The sequence below is a fragment of the Labeo rohita genome, chromosome 21, assembly GCF_022985175.1.
Source record: "Labeo rohita strain BAU-BD-2019 chromosome 21, IGBB_LRoh.1.0, whole genome shotgun sequence".
In the NCBI taxonomy this organism is placed as follows: domain Eukaryota; kingdom Metazoa; phylum Chordata; class Actinopteri; order Cypriniformes; family Cyprinidae; genus Labeo; species Labeo rohita.
Window position 1 is genome coordinate 28,617,165 of NC_066889.1, and position 19,194 is coordinate 28,636,358.

Consider the following 19,194-nt stretch of genomic DNA (forward strand, 5'->3'; position numbering starts at 1 on the left):
TCTGACAACAGAAAACACACCTCAGGTTGAAGTTGGAGAGACAAGATGCGAACGACATGATGCTGCTGCTGTCACCGTCGAGCGTAGCAGGGGTCAAACTATCAGCTTGTCAACAGAGTTCACATCGCCAAGCAACGGGCCAAACTCCTAGGGTAGTTTCCGCGGTGACAGTTGCTAGACAGGAGCAGGAGCTTAGCAACAAAGACATCAGGTGCTACTGCCTGCTGCTCATGAGCTGAGACCTAAACCACATGCTGACACACACCGGGGAAGTGAGTGTGTGTGACTTAACACAACACATTCTCTTACAGAGGAAAAACAGAGAGACAGATGCTTGCAATTTATGAAAAACAGCAATGTGAACTACAAACATTTTCTTAGAGTCTCTCTATCGAGATATCAGAGCGCTCAGATTAACCCATACAGCGAACGCTCTCACGCGAGCCTTCCCTCTGCAGGCTGAAGAAAGAACCTTCTTTAAGTTCCTCCCTTCTGAAAAATGCTCCAGCGCCTCCTCTGCGCTCAGAGCGGCCGGCCTGTTGGTGTTGGCAGGCAGGGCAGGGAGGATTTGGAAGCGGATCAGGCTTGGCTGGAAATGAAGAGAGGTTTGGGTTTTCAACAAGAAGCCATAGCGGAGACAGAGAGGGGGGGGCTCAAAAGAGAAGATGAAAGCGGGAAAAACGGAGCAGAGGAGAGAGAGGGATTGAACAAGAGAGAGAGAGAGAGAGAATTCCAGGCTCCAACAGCAATATGTTATGTGGCAGAAAAACAGAACCATTAAACAGTTCATTCAGGAAGTGAACAGGTCATGACATCATTTCCTCGCTGGCAGGGGCAGGATGTGGGCCGATGGTTGTATAGTTCCTCCAGAGAGAAAGAGAGAGAGAAATATAAACGACAAAACGGCTATAAAACAGAACATATCTGAATTGCATGTCTGAACACCAAGTAGGAATAGTTCACCCCCAAAAAATGAAAAATTGCTGAAAATGTACTCTCAGGCCATCCAGTTTGTTTCTTCATGAGATTTGGAGGAATTCTGCATCAGTTGCTCACCAGTGGATCCTCTGCAGTGAATGGGTGCCGTCAGAAAACGAGTCTAAACAGCTGATAAAAACATCACAGCCATCCACAAGTATCCACACCACTTCAGTCCATCAGTTAAAGGAGAAGTCCACTTCCAAAACAAAGATTCACATATAATTTACTCACCCCCTTGTCAGCCAAGATGTTCATGTCTTTCTTTCTTCAGTCATAAAAAGAAAACATTCTTTCTGAAGAAAACATTTCTGATTTTTCTTCATATAATGCACTGATATGATGCCCCAATTTTGAACTTCCAAAATGCAGTTTAAATGCGGCTTCAAATGATCCCAAACGCGGTTGTAAACGACCCCAGCAGAGGAAGAAGGGTCTTATCTAGCGTAACGATTGGTTATTTTAATAAAAATAACCAATCGCTCGTCTTGTCTTACTCTGCCTGGACTGTTTTTGTTCTGGTTCATGACAATTAGTGTATGTCGAAAAACTCCCATCTCATGTTCTCCCTCAACTTCAAAATCATCCTATATCGCTGTTTCACCCTTTTTTTTTTAAGGGTGTTTGATCATCTTTGCATGTTCACTTTGCAAAGACTGGGTCGATACTTCTGCGGCGATGTAGGATGATTTTGAAAAGATTTTTGAAGTTGAGGAAGAAAATACGATTGGAGTTTTTCGACATACCCTAACTGTCTTGAACCAGAATACACAGAGTTCAGGGAGAGAAAGGCAAGATGAGCATTTGAGATTAAAAAGTATTTCAATTCTATTTTTTAAACGAAAATAACCAATCGTTACGCTAGATAAGACCCTTCTTCCTCAGCTGGGATCGTTTACAACCGCATTTGGGATCGTTTGAAGCCACATTTAAACTGCATTTTGGAAGTTCAGAATCAGGGCACCATATCAGTCCATTATATGGAGAAAAATCCTGAAATGTTTTCCTCAAAAAACATAATTTCTTTACACCTGAAGAAAGAAAGACATGAACATCTTGGATGACAAGGGGGTGAGTACATTATATGTAAATCTTTGTTTTGGAAGTGGACTTCTCCTTTAACATCTTGAAAACCCAAAAGATGCATGTTTGTAAGAAACAAATCCATCATTAAGACATTTGCTTTTAGCCAAACCATTACTTTTAGCCAAAATATGAGTCCATAATCCATAATAATGCTTCCTCCAGTGAAAAAGTCAATATCCTTATGTATCTCCCATCCAAATCCATCCACATGCTTGTTAAGAACTGTTTTGGCTTGTAAACTGTGCTTGATCTGTGCAGTTTTTTTCTCCTGATTCAGACTTTTTCACTGGAAAAAGCAATATTATGAATAGAAGACTCATATTTAGGCTGGAAGAAATAGTTACAACATCATAAAGGAGAAGTTCACTTCCAGAACAAAAATTTACAGATAATTTACTCACCCTCGTCATCCAAGATGTTCATGTCTTTCTTTCTTCAGTCATAAAGAAATTGTTTCTTGAGGAAAACATTTCACATATAGTGGACTTCTATTGTGCCTTTAAGTTTGAATGTCCAAAATGCAGTTTAAATGCAGCTTCAAAGGGCTTTAAATAATCCCAGCAGAGGAAGAAGGGTCTTATCTAGTGAAACGATTGGTTATTTTCTAAAAAAAACAAAAAAAAAAAAAACAAAGTACAGTTTATATACTTTTTAACCTCAAATGCTTGTCTTATCTAGCTCTGTGATGCACATGCGAACTCTGTGTAATCCGGGTCGGTACAGTTAGGGTAGGTCTAAAAACTCCCATCTTATTTTCTCCTCCAACTTCAAAATCGTCCTACATGACTGTTTTACCTTTTTTGTAAAAGGTGTTTTACCCTCCTTGCATGTTCACTTTGTAAACACTGGGTCGGTACTTCTGCAGCAATGTAGGACAATTTTGAAGTTGGAGGAGAAAATGAGATGGGAGTTTTTAGACCTACCCTAACTGTACTGACCCGGACTACCTGGACTACACAGAGTTCGCATGTGCATCACAGAGCTAGATAGAAAATAACTGATCGTTTTGTTAGATCAGACCCTTATTCCATGGCTGGGATCATTTAGAGCCTTTTGAAGCTGCACTGAAACTGCATTTTGGAATTTCAAACTTCCGCGCACCATAGAAGTCCACTATATGGAGAACATTCCTGAAATGTTTTCCTCAAGAAACATAATTTCTTTACAACTGAAGAAAGAAAGACATTTACATCTTGGATGACAAGGAGCGAGTAAATTATCTGTAAATTTTTGTTCTGGAAGTGAACTTCTCATTTAATGATGGATCTGATTCTTACAAACATGCAGCTTTTGATTTCTCAAGCCGTTAACTGATGGACTGGAGTGGTATGGATTACATGTGGATTATTGTGATGTTTTTATCAGCCGTTTGGACTCTCATTCTGACGGCACCCATTCACTGCATTGGTGAGCAAGTGATGCAATGCTACATTTTTTCAAATCTGATGAAGCAACAAACTCATCTACATCTTGGATTGCCTGAAGTGAGGACATTTTTTCGCCGTTTTCACTCATTTTTTGATGTACTATTTCTTTAAGAATATGATCTTACACACTGGCCGTCATGCAAACAATGCCGCATGACCGTCACTCACTCTCACACACTTTCTCTCTGCAGGTAGCTGATCTCTGTCCTCCTGCACAGCTGTCAGATCGCCGCGCTTGAATCTGTGTGGCAGCTGCAGCAAGCGTCCAGCTGTGTATGTGTGCGTGTATGGAGAGCCAAATGCTTCTTTGTCATCTACAAACAATAGAAACAATCGGGCGACACACTCACCCCGGACATGGCAATTAATCACACAAACAGAGCGGGGGGTGTTATGGAGATGATGATGATGCTGATGATGATGGAGGGGGTGTAGAAGAAACAAAAGGGCTGCTGGATGTTAATAAAGACATAAAGACAGCACATTACAGTCAGGATCTGATTCTGATAGTATCACCATTATTAGAAATTAAGTGTATGTTGGTATAAAGAAGCGTTATTGTTGTTGAATAAAACTAGAACTATATATAAAAAAAATCTATATCTAATAATCTATCTAATATTAGACAACGTGAATTTCAAGAAAATTAAAATGGAAATGTTGCCTTGGCATCTAACTGAAATTACATATAGGCTGCATAAACTACTAAAACTGAAACGAAAAATAAAATAAAGCTATATAGAAGCTACCAGTCAAAAGTTTTTGAAAAGTAAGATTTTTAAGGTTTTTAAAGAAATGTTTTCTGCTCACCAAGCCTCCATTTATTTGATCCAAAATACAGCAAGATCAGTAACATAGTTAAATATTTTTACTATTTAAAATAACTACTCACTATTTTAATATATTTTAAAATGTAATTTATTCCTGCAATCAAAGCTAAATTTTCAGCATCATTACTCCAGTCTTCAGTGTCACATGATTCTTCAGAAATCATTCTAACATGCTGATTTGAGAAAGATTTAAATTATTATTTTCAATATATTTTATTATTTTTTTTAATTGTAGGTTTTGATATAGACAGGGTTTTACAAAACCAAAACATCCATATAATCTGCATGTTTTACAAAAAAAAAAAAAACAGAAATAAGTAAATTAATTAATTAAGTAAATAAATCAGTATAGAAACAGAAATCAGTATAGCCATTAAAAAAACAGTACAATAAGGTAGCCTCATCTGTTTTCAACATAATAATAATAATAATAAAAAATGTTTTTTGAGCAGCAAATCAGAATATTTGAGTGATTTCTGAAGGATCATGTGACTGGAGTAATGATGCTAAAAATGTAGCTTTGAAATCAAAGGAATAAATTACATTTTAAAATATATTCAAACAGAAAACTGCTATTTTAAATACTAAAACTGTTTCAAAATTTTACTGTTTTTGCTGTACTTTGAATAAATGCAGGCTTGGTGAGCAAAAGAAACTTCTTTAAAAAAAACATTAAAAATCTTACTGTTCAAAAACTTTTGACTGGTAGTGCATATATATATATATATATATATATATATATATATATATATATATATAAACAACTAATAAAATTAAACAACTGAAAATATCCAAATAAAAGAAAATTCAAAATAATTAATTAATATAATAGTATATAAATAATACTAAAATGTCTAATATACAAAACTGGAAAGCATTAAGACAAAGGTTCTGAAAGAAAAAGACTTGTTAACTAAAAACTCTTAAAAAATGGTTTACGCTTTTCGATAAATGAAAATAAAACATAAATATTTCATGAAAACTTTTAGTTACCAAGAGAAAATTTCTAATTCTAATAAAGTTGTAAGTACTACAATTACTAAAAATAAAACTGAAATAAAAAAAATAAAAATAAAAACGACAAGCACACAAAATTACTAAAATTTAACCTAAAAATAACATTTATAGCCATCCAGATGAGGGTTCTTCAAAAACAGACTGCACACATGACCATTAAAACAGGACAAACGCTTCATTTTACACCCCTTCTCAGTTTATTTTCGGTTGCATAAAAAACAAAACAATCGCTGACATCTTTGAATGAGCCCAGATCTACAGTTTGGTCAGCTGACAAGGTTGCCACATCTGCTTTGCATGTCAATAAGATGCAAATGAAGATGATCTGCATTCAATAGTCTGGTGGGTCGCAACACTGAAGAAGTCAAAGGTCACATGATGCCTGCTGCTCGAATGGGGCGGAGCCTAAAAACAAACCCTGATGATGCTGAGAGCAAATCAAATGAAACTCTAAAATACAAAAACAACAATTGAAATCATGTTTGAAAGACAAACACACACAGAGCGTCAGCTATTCACTCAAAATCACTCAAAATAAATTCAAGAAAAAATTGTGAAATCATATTTTGCATGAGGAAAAAGTCATTTTCCTTCATGGAAAATATTTCAATATTTTTTCCTTTAAAATTAAGCGTGAAATATGAGTCAGATTCAACCCTCGTGTGCTTGTCTTTTCATGTGGATTCTTGATGCAAGACAGAAAATACACAAACCCCAAACCGGCCGGCAAACCACGAGGTTCTGCGTGCGTTTCCTCCCCTAAATAAAGCTGGAGGCCTCCGACTATGCAAAAAAAGTTCAAAAACACTTCCTACGTTCCTCCTCACGGTCTAAAATTCATATTCATACGCCGTTTACGAGATTACATGTACTGTAGCTTATTTATAACTAGATGACTGGCTTGTGTTAAATCAATATGAATGCACACAGTCGTCAAAGCCAGAGAAATCGACACGTAATAGCTAGATATACCGTTAAAAGATTCGACCACCGTCCTCGGCACACAAATTTAGTTAGAAGTAAATCATTTTAAATAGAACGACTTGCAAAAAACGACCACGGCAAAACGGCCTATATACTCGATAGCCATTGTTGTTTAATTTCATTTCGATTCATGCTCGATTTTTTGTTTTTCAACATCTCACGTTGTCTATTTAGGAAGCTGAACGTCGCAGGGCGATAAAACGAAAACGGTCTTCGCTGCACAGGCCTTTCTATCAGCTAAACTCGCAGGGGTTTCGAAGGCCACTATTTTCTCCCAAAAAAAACTGATTCTACGAATCATTCTAGCAAAAAGTGTTCGAAACATTCGAAATCCTCCACAACCCATGTCACTTTTTACATACTTCTTCTTCCTCTTGATTTTTTAAAGCAATCGCCTTAAAACAGTGCAAAACGAAAGTAATCCTGTGCAACAGATCTACGACTAAAAACATACAAACCTCACTTGTGAAAAACGAGTAGGTGAATCATTCAACGACATGACGTTATGAATGATTCCTTCTGCTTGCATTTCACAAACGAAGCCTATTACACATACATTTATACGTTGTTTGTAAAAAACGCGACTTTGAGAGAAAGAAAGAGTAATAATAATAATAATAATAACAATAATGCATAATATTAAGGACACTATAACACATTATAAACAGGGACGCGGCCCGAGACGGAACGGGAATTGGAAACTCAAGCGATCCGAATGATGCTCGTGAAGAACCTGACCACTTCATGTTAAATGTGTCCTCACACACACAAGCTAAAGTGTGTCTTCCATCTGCCGTGTGTGTGACAAAAGAAAGGCTCGCTTCTGTAGAGTCAGCGTGACCCCAGCTGGACGCCCCCTGTCGCTCGGCGGCACGCTTTTGACGCCCGGGGGGCCGAACGGGACGGATGGATGAAGCGCAGCCCCCGGGCCAAAGAAAAGACGCGAGAGCTCGTTCGGTCTCTGGGACTCACAATTCAGTGAATACAGTCGGAGAATATCTTAAAGAATAGGGAATTTTGATTTTGCTTAAAGAAAATGAAGCCTATTTTTAGGAGCATTAAGACTTTGTGCATATTGGCATTATTTTTGTCAATATTAAGCACTTACCTACAATAACCCCCACAAACTTAATTAAAAAAAAAAAAATTAAAGAAAATCATGCATTAAAAAAAAAAAGTTTTAGTTCCTAAAACCTTTTTTTTTAAATGCATGATTTTTTAAAAAAAATATTTAAAATGTTTTATTTTGTTAACTATTATGAAAATAATGCCAAAAATTAAATAAATAAAAATAGGAATTTTATTTTTTTGCTTAATAAAATGAAACCTATTTTCAGGAACAATAAGAATTGCTGCACTGTGACAATTTTCATGAATATTAAGCACATTTGTATCCCCAATTTTCAAAAAAAATAAAATAAATAATAATAATAATAAAAGAATAATCTCAAAATGAATATTACTTTAATACAAAAATTAATGATGTATTAATACAATTTAATTATCAAAATTGTTATTACTTAAATGCAAACAAAAAATCATGACAGATTTTGAGGTGGAAATGTGCTCAACTGATGCAATAAAAAAAAAAAAAAAATATATATATATATATATATATATAAAAAACGTATTCTAATTCTTAAAATTATTACCATTAATTAAAAATATAATAAAGCCTTACTGAAATGCATTATGCGACATGATAAAAAAATGTTTTGGGGCAAGGGTTTGGAATGTGAAATACAGTATAATGACGAATAAAAAAAGATTAAAAATAGGGTTCATTTTTTTAAGCAAAATGTATTTTTTGTTTAAATTTTGTACATTTCTGTTTAGTTTTCCTTTACGCTCTCTTTCTGTTGAGGTTTTGTGTGGAGAGCGTGACAGACAGTGACTGGCGTCTGCACGTGCGCGTCTAACGACTGTCTGGTTTCGTGTCTGTATGTCTGGTTCAGCTCATGAATATGCAGATGTGAAGTGTGCACATATACATATTCATGTCAATCTGCATATTTTACCCTCTGACCTCTGACCCCTGGGCCAACCCCATGTCCCATAATGCCTCACGTCTCATCCATCCATGCTTAATCTTCCTATTACAGAACGCTGTGTGTGTAGTAGTGTGTCCGTGGCCTCTAGTGTTTCATTTGCGTGTCTCCTGATGAGTTTGTGGATGGTGGTGTTGCGGTTCTCGGTGGTCAGGGCCTCCAGCGGCGCGTGTGCGTCACGCCGTGAGCTTCTGGATGGTTCTGTTGTAGTAGGCCGTGGTCAGCGCCTCCAGCGGGCTCCAGTGGTGAGCGTGGAGCTCGATGACCTCCATCAGGAGCGAGCGCGTCAGCTGAGACTCAGACGGACACAACATCTTGTCCCGCACGGCCGCCAGCAGCTCCGTCATCATTTCGGGAAGCTGCTCCTCCAGTAACCGACCGGTGCTCTGGAGCTGAAAGAACAAGCACAGCAAAATCAGAAAACTTTTGAAATGGTCCCAACTTTTCAATTTTTTTTTTTCTAATAGAACAAGTATACCAGAAAAATAAAATCTGTGACTCTGTGGCGCATATATATATATATATATATAAATAAATATATATATATGTATATATAAAAATATAAAAAAAATATCTACTATTCTTTTAAAAGTCAAATCACGACACTATACAATGGAATAATGCAAAATCAATAAACAAATAAATTAATTCATTAATTAAAATGAAAAATAAAATGAATTTATTCCAATTTTATTCTATAAGATTAATAAAAAATAAATACAAATCCAATTCTCAAAATTATCACCATTAGTCTACTTTGAAAAAATGTATAAAAACAACAAAATAAAAATTAATTAATTACTAAAGACATACACACACTTCAATTAATTATATACATGCTAGTAACAAGCTAATCATGCTACCAGCATGCTAGTAATATGCGAATAATGTTCGAAACATGATAGCAAAATGCTAACCATGCTAGAAACATGCTAGCAACATGCTAATAACTTGGTAATTATGTTAGAATTATGCTAGCAACTAGTAACATGCTAAAACATGCTAGTAACTTGTTAATCATGTTCGAAACATGCTAGCAAAAATGTTAATCATGGTAGAAACATGCTAATTATGGCAGGAACATGCTAGCAACATGCTAATGATGCTAAAGTCATGTTAGCAACAGGCTGGTAACATGCTAATCATGTTAGCAACATGCTAGTAACACGCTAATCATGCTAGAATCATGATAGCAACATGCTAGTATCATGTTAATCTTACTAAAAACATGCTGGTAACTTGCTAATCATGTTCAAAATATGCTAGTAACATGTTTACCATGCTAGAATCATGCTAACAACACACTAGTAACTTGCTAATCATGCTAGAGTCATGCTAGCAACATGGTAGTAACTTGCTAATCATGTTAAAAACATGCTAATCCTGTTAGAATCATGATAACAACAAGCTAATCATGTTAAAACAATTTCTTAACCATGTTTGAAACATGCTAGCAACATGCTAGTAACATGCTAATCATTATAGAATCATGCTAGCAACACACTAGTAACTTGCTAATCATGCTAGAGTCATGCTAGCAACATGCTGGTAACTTGCTAATCATGTTAAAAACATGCTAATCCTGTTAGAATCATGATAGCAACAAGCTAATCATGTTAAAACAATTTGCTAACCATGTTTAAAACATGCCAGCAACATGCTAGTAACATGCTAATCATTATAGAATCATGCTAGCAACACACTAGTAACTTGCTAATCATGCTAGAGTCATGCTAGCAACATGCTAGTAACTTGCTAATCATGTTAAAAACATGCTAATCCTGTTAAAATCATGATAGCAACAAGCTAATCATGTTAAAACAATTTGCTGACCATGTTTGAAACATGCCAGCAACATGCTAGTAACATGCTAATCATCATAGAATCATGCTAGCAACACGCTAGTAACTTGCTAATCATGTTAAAAACATCTTAATCCTGTTAGAATCATGATAGCAACATGCTAAAAAATGCTAGTACGTTTCTAATAATGCTAGCAACATGCTAATCATGCTAAAACAACTTGCTAACCATGTTTGAAACATGCTAGCAACATGCTAATCATGGTAGCAACACGCTAGGAACATGTTAAATCATGCAAATGACATGTTAATTATTTCATGTTATATATGACGTTATTTCAAACTTTCAGACAAAGCTTTCTCAAGCCAACTTCAATGTTCATCTACGAACTTTACTCATCTTGTTATTAATTAAATTGCATAAGCATTTATGTATTACGATATGCATCACATCCAACTCATTATCTATATATCGCATCTATGTGACGTGAGGGTTTGAGAGACTAGGGTTTAAAAGTCATGAAAATAAGGTCACAAAGTAAAAGCAGGCTAATTTTTCTTTATGCAAAATGCATTTTGATGCAATCTGGACACACTTTATGTGCGATTCACACTGAGTTTGGAGCTGAAATGACCGTCTGTGGACTGACAGCACGTCACGGATGCGCTGCATCAACATTTACTCCAAAATATCCTGTAATACTCGTTTAAAATGGGGTGGTGAAAGACAGACAAAGAGAGGGCAGGAATCACTGAGTGGTTTCTGAGAGGAAATAAGATGTTCAAAGGGAGACGGACACACTCAGGCTCAAGCAAAGGTCAGAGGTCAACTCCACAGGGGGCACACAGAAACAGATGCTAGTCTGAGAGAGAGAGACAGAGACAGAGACAAAAAGAGAGACAGAGAGAGACACTGGACGGAGTTGTCGGATGTCCAGACAAACTGTCTGCTGATGATCTGGTTTGTGGGCAGATGGGACATCATCTACTGAATGGATGGAGCCACACTTAAGTACACACTGAATTTATTTATTTATTTATTTGTGGTGCAACGACAAACTCGCATTTTTTAGAGTAATGATGATAATTTTGAGAATTAGATTTTTATAGATCTCTTTATTCATTTAATATAATTAAATAAAAATGTAATACATTTTCTATTTTTAAGATTTTTTTGCATTGTGCCATTGTTTAGTGTTATTATTATACTTTTATAAAAGGTTTTATATTTCAAATATATTTGATACATTAAATATATACATATATAGAATTTTTCCCCACATCAAAAATATAAATAATGGAATGGAATGAATGAATAAATGAATAAATAATAATTAAAATTAATAAAATAATTAATAAAATATTAAAATATACTTATATACTTATAAAATATAATTAAAAAATAAAATATACATTTTTGTTTAAATGAAAAAAAAAGTTATTTATTTTATAATAACTAACTAAATAAATAGGTGTAATTATTCCATTTAAAAATGACAAATAAAGCGCGTTATATATATATATATATATATATATATATATATATATATATATATATATATATATATATTTTTTTTTTTTTTTTTTTTTTCATTATTATTTATCTTTGAAGTGGAAAATATGAATTTATTTTGTTATTTTATATAATTCTTTTATTTAAAAAATATATTTCAAAAGATAAATGTGATTTTCATCTAGCCTTGGTCGTGAATGAATGCTGGTAAGCCTGCCTACTGAAGACACACATCTTAAGATTTCTGCATTCTGTTGAGCGGAACACAAGACATGTGCCGTACGAACACGTGCCCTCTCACAGCTGTAAACAACTGAGAAAACAAACCAAACGGAAGGAAAAGAAACAAACAAATAGACAAAATTGCTTGCATTTCTAAATGAGCATGACACACTCCAGATTAAGCATCTTCCTCTGATGAAGCAGTTAATTAGACACGCAGTCAAACGAGGGTTTTGGTCTCTGGTTCATCATGAACTCACCTCCATAGAACAGCAGAGCACAGCGTCCTCCTTCACCTCCGGAGACTCCAGCAGCTAAAACACAGAAAACACACCTCACTTCAGCCACTGACCAATCACATTCAAGCAATTCATTTTTTATAAAACATCTAACATGTTTTAGTACAATCACATTTCTGCATTCGGAAGACGCTTTTATCCACTGCAACCGAAGTCTATATTTAAGGCATTACAGGTGAATAGAGTAAAAACGGTTACTCATTTATATCACTATTATTACCAATACCTATTATCACTAGATATTATTATTATAAAATCTTTGGTTTTATGATATTCTTAAAACAACAACAACAGTAATAATTATTATTATTATTTGTATTACTATTAGTATTATTGTATTTGTTGCTGTTGCTACTACTACTGCTACTACTACTACTACTACTACTACTACTACTACTAAGTACTATGAATATGTATTATTACTACAAAATATGTATGTATTATTATTACTACTACTACTACTACTAATACTTCTATTATTATTATTATTACTACTATTAACACATTTTATTTTTAGTAGTAGTAGTTTTTCAGGCAGGTCAATTTTAAGATTATACTACTATTAATAATAATAATAATAATAATAATAATAATAATAATAATAATAATAATAATAATAGAATATGTTAAAACATGGATTTTTTTTCCCACGTCAAAAATAAATATATAATGAAAAAATATATTTTTTTCAATACATTTTATTTAGAAATGCAACTTTTAGTATTCCATTTTTAAATCTTTTGAAACTACTAATACTTTTATTATTATTATTATTATTATTATTATTAATACATCTTTAAAAAAAGAAAAATATGTATTTGGTTTATTTATTTATTTATTTAAAAATAGCTAAATTATTATTATAATTATATTATGATTAACATATTGTAATATTATTAGTAAATATGTTTATCACTATTAAAATGTTTATTATTATTATTATTATTATTTATTAACAACACATTTTAATACATATTATTACTATTAGTAGTAGTAGTAGGGCTTTTTTAGGCATTTTTGCATTATTATAAAAGAAATCTTGGTTTTACGATATTCCTTAAAAACATTGTTGTTGTTGTTGTTACTATTATTATTATTATTATTATTATTATATTCATTGCTGTTGTTACTACTACTACTACAAATACTAATAAGTATTAAATCATGTACTATTATTATTAATATTATTATTAATAATAAATTTTAAACATATTACTGTTGTTGTTGTTGTTAATATTAATAGTTATTATTTGCAGTACTACAGGTGAATAGGGTAAAAATAATAGATATAACTGATAAAATAATTATTATATATTATATGATGGAATAATTAACAGTAATAACTAATAGATATCACTATACTTTCCCCATATGATTAATCAGATGAATTACCTTTTTTAAATGTTATGTTTAAATATACAAATGATGCATTATCTAATTAACACCGCACTAATCTGTAAACATTTCCAGAACAGAAATCAAAACAATAAAATCTGACAGGATTTAAGATTTTTCCTATGTATCACTCCATAAATGAGAAAATACTGTCAAAAGCAAAACAAAAAATATTTTCACTATTTTTAGGAATAAAATGATCCCTCAGTAAAAACTTTCAGACTATTATAAAAACCATTAAAGATATGCACCTACAGATGCAAAGAGATAAAGTGCAATAAGACATGTTATGGAAGCAAAAGAGCCAAAATCTTATTCTTTTTTCCTGTAGTGTTTGAGCTACTAGTGCATGCATCATAAATGTGCATTCTCCTCTCGCCTGGCGTGTTTAACAGACTTCAGCTTTCAGGAGGTCACTGCTGGTAATCCAGACGTATATATAGACCACACATCACTACACCAATCATCTTTCACTTCCTCTTTCACTCTTCCTCAAAAACCACCAGCCGACAGACGCCAGCGAGAGCAATATCAACCGCGTCCCAGTCTGAACCCCAGACGACTGCTGCGACAGACAGAAGAGCGCTGGCTCCGACCACAAAAACAGAAGCGCAACTCACTCGACAGGACAAATACACTTTATTATTCTGCAACTGAGCCTGACGCAACACTTATTTCTGTGTGTCAAAGGGAATTTGACATAGAAAACAGAACATCAGTTCACTTTGGTGTAAACATAATATTCAATGCATGAATGCAATCAAAACGAAAGAAAAGCAATGCAACTGTACACTTCATTAACCAAACAAACGCACTGATGCATTTATTAACATTCACAGTATTGTGAGCATATTTGAATCCTGTGGTCCTGTTTCCCATACGTTTGAGTGTCTTTTCCCGTAACGGACACGATTATGTCATTTGACGTTATGTAAGAATGTTCTTTTCGTCTTGGCTAACGGTTTGTGTAATGCAGAATCGCTGATACGACCCAGAGATGCACAAACTCTGTTCAAATCATGATAACTCATTAATGACTCAGTGATTCATTCAGAAATGAGCCAATTGTTCTTCTTTTGCCATTGTCGTGACAGAGTGACGACACACAGCGCTACAAACACACGCTAGATGCGAATTATAACTAGAGATCCTTCTGGATATTGACTGGATCTTCAGTCTAGAGCTCAGATTAATCAGCATTTGACCAAGTTTTGGTTTACTCAATAAATTCATGAAAGAGATACGTTACTATAGCAGGGAAAAGGCAAAAGTAGCATTAAATAAAAGTATAAATAATAATAAAAATGCATTACAACATATTTATTATTATTAAAAATATTCTTTCAAAAAATATTTACAAAAACAACAAGTATTTAATATAATAATACTAACAATGATTATGATTATGATTATTGTGTTTGTTACATTTCTTAATAATAACATTATTCCTTAAAAACATGTTATTTAAATAACATTATTATTTATTATTACTACTACTATTATTATTATACTAATAAAATGTAATAAAACGTATTATTATTATTATAATTATATTACTATTATTATTTGTTGGTGCTGTTAATAACAGTATTTATTATAAATATTATTATTATTATTATAATCATTGTATTTGTTACATAATAATAACATTCTTTTAAAACAATACTTTTTTCCAAACATTTTTATTATTATTTTTTATTAATTTTTATGATACTAGTAAAATGTAATAAAACATTTATTATTATTATTATTATTATTATTGTATTTGTTGCTGTTGTTAATAATAATAATAATAATAATAATAATAATAATATATTAAAATGTATTCAAACATATTATTATTAAAAATATTCCTTTAAAACAATATCTATTTAATAAATATTTATAATAATAATAATAATAATAATAACAACAATAATCCTTAAAAACAATAATATTTATTTAAATAATAATAGTAATAACAACATTATTATTATTATTATACTATTAAAATGATATGTATAATTAATTATATATATATATATATATATATATAAATAATAATAATAATAACAACAACAATAATATTTTTTAAGGAATATCATACAACAAAAATATTTTTTACTTTTTTATTTTTATTTTTTTAAGTTTTGGTGTGCAGCAATGTTTTTGACAAAAATAAAAATGCTTTGTTGTAAATTCATTATATTGTATTTTCATTTGAATGCACGTGATTCAGTTGTTAAAGTTTTATGAATTCATTTTTAATGATAACATTGCTTTTTTTTCTGAATCCAGAAAAACAAAAATGTAAAATGTGTTCCCTATTAATGGTATGAAATTAATGTTGTGATAAACATTGATATGGAAAAACATATTGAGATATTTATATTTTTAGCCATATTGCCCAGCCCTAACTATTAGTGGTGTTTTCTAAGTCAAAGTTTCCCATTACAAGCCATTAAACTTAATGTGACTAAGTTAAGATTTAAAGCAATAACATGACTTCAGATGATACATGGACAACTTTACTGATTCGCTCATTGTGTTTTCTGGATCTGTGTGTGTATATAAGCGTCTGAAGAGATCTAGTGAGACGACTAGCAGAGCGGCGGGCGGGAAAAGCACTCAGGCGGTGACACAGGCAGCCCTTTGTGAGGCAGGGGGCCTGCAGGGGCCGACGGACGGCGCTGATCAAAGCTGACGCGAGCGGCTCTGGATTCTGTCTCAGAAAACAGCTGACAGCTCCCGCACAAAGCCACAAAAACCAGGAATCTCATTCAAACAGACCTGCTCTCCAAATATACCTCACTTCACTCACCGGTGACCACAACAGCACTATCCATAACACTACAGCAGACATTTACACAGATCAGCTACTTTAATGCATAAAACCTACACTTGAATGCCTAATGTTGACCTATAATGTTACTCAAAAGTTCTAACGTCAAACAGTACTGTTACTGTTCCTTTAAGACTTTATATGTAATTGGTCTCTATTATGACTGGCCAATCTACAGTGAATATTACACTGTTTCTACCTACTATATCACTCTTTGGTTTCAAAACACAATATAATGGGTTTACTTTTGGTCTTGGTTCTCTATAAAACGAAAGATAACATGAAAGTAGTAATTTCAACTAACTGGATGTTAAACAGACGGCAGAGCCGGCCTGCGGGTCACGGTGAGCTTTGCTGTTTTGATTGAAAAATTACATAATCTAATGAAAATACAAATGCAAAAAATACTGTAATTGTGGAGAAAATCAGTGTCAAAATGATAGTACAGCCTGCAATGTTAAATAGTCTTACAGGGTTTCAAAACAAAATAAAATAATAAAATAAAATAAAATAAAATAAAATAAAATAAAATAAAATAAAATAAAATAAAATAAAATAAAATAAAATAAAATAAAATAAAATAAAATAAAATAAAATAAAATATATATATAAATATATATAAATATATTATATAATAATATATAATATAATGAAGAAACAATTTTTTAATTTGTTCAGCAAGGATGCATGAAATTAATCAAAAATTACAGTAAAGTCAAAGTAAATGCTATCGTTTGAGTTTTTAAATCACAATTTCCACAAAAATAACGCAGTACAAAATAAAATAAAATAAACATATTATATACGGTATTATATAATAATATATAACATAATAAAGAAATTATTTATACTTTTGTTTTGCAAGAATGCATTAAATTGATCAAATTACAGTAAAGACAAAGCATATGCTACCATTTTGAACATTTCTACAAAAATAAAAAGTAGCATAAAATAAAATAATAAAATAAAATTAAAAATTGTATATATTGTATAATAACATATAATATAATAAAAAAATTATACTTTTGTTCAGCAAGGATGCATCAAATTGTTCAAAGATTACAGTACAGACAAAGTAAATGCTATTGTTTTTAACGTTTATCACAATTTCCACAAAAATATAAAGTAGCATAAAATAAAATAATAAAATTAAAAATCGTATATATTGTATAATAATATATAATATAATTTTAAAAAATTATACTTTTGTTCAGCAAGGATGCATTAAATTGATCAAAAATTACAGTAAAGACAAAATAAATGCAATAGTTTTAAACTTCTATCACAATTTCCACTAAAATATTACATAAAATTAAACAAAAATTATTATGTATTATATAATAATATACAATATAATAAAGAAATTATTTATACTTTTGTTCAGCAAAGATGCATTAAATTGATCATAAATTACAGTAAAGAGAAAGTAAATGCTATCGTTTTGAATTTTGACCACATTTTCCACAAAAATATAAAGCAGCACATATTAAAATAAAATAAATTAAATTAAAATAAAATATATCATACAATATATAATATAATAACAAAATAATGTATACGTTTGTTTTGCAAGGATGCATTAAATTGATCAAAAATGACAGTAAAAACAAAGCAAATGCTATCATTTTGAACGTTTATCACGATTTCCACTACAATATATATAGTATAAAATAAAATAATAAAATAAAATTAAAAATTGTATATATTGTATAATAATATATAATATAATAAAAAAAGTATACTTTTGTTCAACAAGGATGCATTAAATTGATCAAAAATTACAGTAAAGACAAAGTAAATGCTATCGTTTTGAACTTTTATCACGATTTCCAAATATCAAAAATAGCAGCACAACACTGAAAATAATCAGAAATGCATTGAGAAGTATATTATATCATGTGACGCTGAAGACTAGAGTAATGATGCTGAAAATTCAGATTTTAATCACAGAAATAAATTACATTTCACAATATACTCACACAGAAAACAGTTATTTTAAAGTGTAAAAATATTTCACATTTTAAATGCATTTTTGATTAAATAAACGTAGCCTTGGTGAGAAAACAAGACGTCTTTCAAAATCTTACTGACCCCAAACTTTTGAACAGTATATACGTTATATATTTTACAACAGATACTTCCTTGACTGTAAGATTTCAATATATTCATGACATTTCTAGCCTTAAAAATCCTGCATATCTTCAGGTTTCCCTCAACTGTGGGAAATCTGTTTTAAAACATTTATATATATAATAAAATTTCACCTCCAAAGACCCTCACAAACCATCATATTTCAACAGAAAACCACTCAGAAAAATCCAAAATATCATTTCCAGAGAAACTGTCTGAATCTATATGATATGATACAGCAGACGTGATTCCATGGCCCGCGGCGTTTGAAGGAGTGAACATGTATATTGGTGTCTGGAGGGTTCTAGTCCTGGTGGTCCAGGGTAATTACCGATGGGGTCTCGTTGTTCTGGTCTCCCGAGTAACGACTGCTTTAGGTCTAGAGTTATACAGCCCATAATGACGTCCCCGGAGAGCAGCAGCAGAGCTCACGTTACAGAAACCACCTCAAACTAACCTCACACACCAACACCAGTCCACATCACAATCAACATCAGAAAGATGCACGGCCTCCATCAGACACACTGTAATTATCTCCCTACAGACAAAAATTAACATCATCCTACATGGTCAATCTCCACTACCACTTAGAGATGGATTTAATGATCGTATACGTCTAAAAATCAATCTCCACTCAGAAAT

General features: G+C 32.2%; 1 protein-coding gene across 2 annotated transcripts in view; it reads right to left on the reverse strand.

Moving 5' to 3' along the window:
• Positions 1-5,512: 5,512 nt before the first annotated feature.
• Positions 5,513-19,194, reverse strand: part of ctif (CBP80/20-dependent translation initiation factor) — an 82,421-nt gene continuing 68,739 nt past the window's right edge. For both annotated transcript variants that reach the window (XM_051093307.1, XM_051093306.1), the window contains 2 exons: positions 12,168-12,221; positions 5,513-8,762 (listed from right to left, as the gene is read on the reverse strand). In XM_051093307.1, coding sequence (XP_050949264.1) covers positions 8,547-8,762; positions 12,168-12,221 — 270 coding nt within the window. In that variant the 3' untranslated portion in view covers positions 5,513-8,546. The remainder of the gene's footprint in view (positions 8,763-12,167; positions 12,222-19,194) is intronic.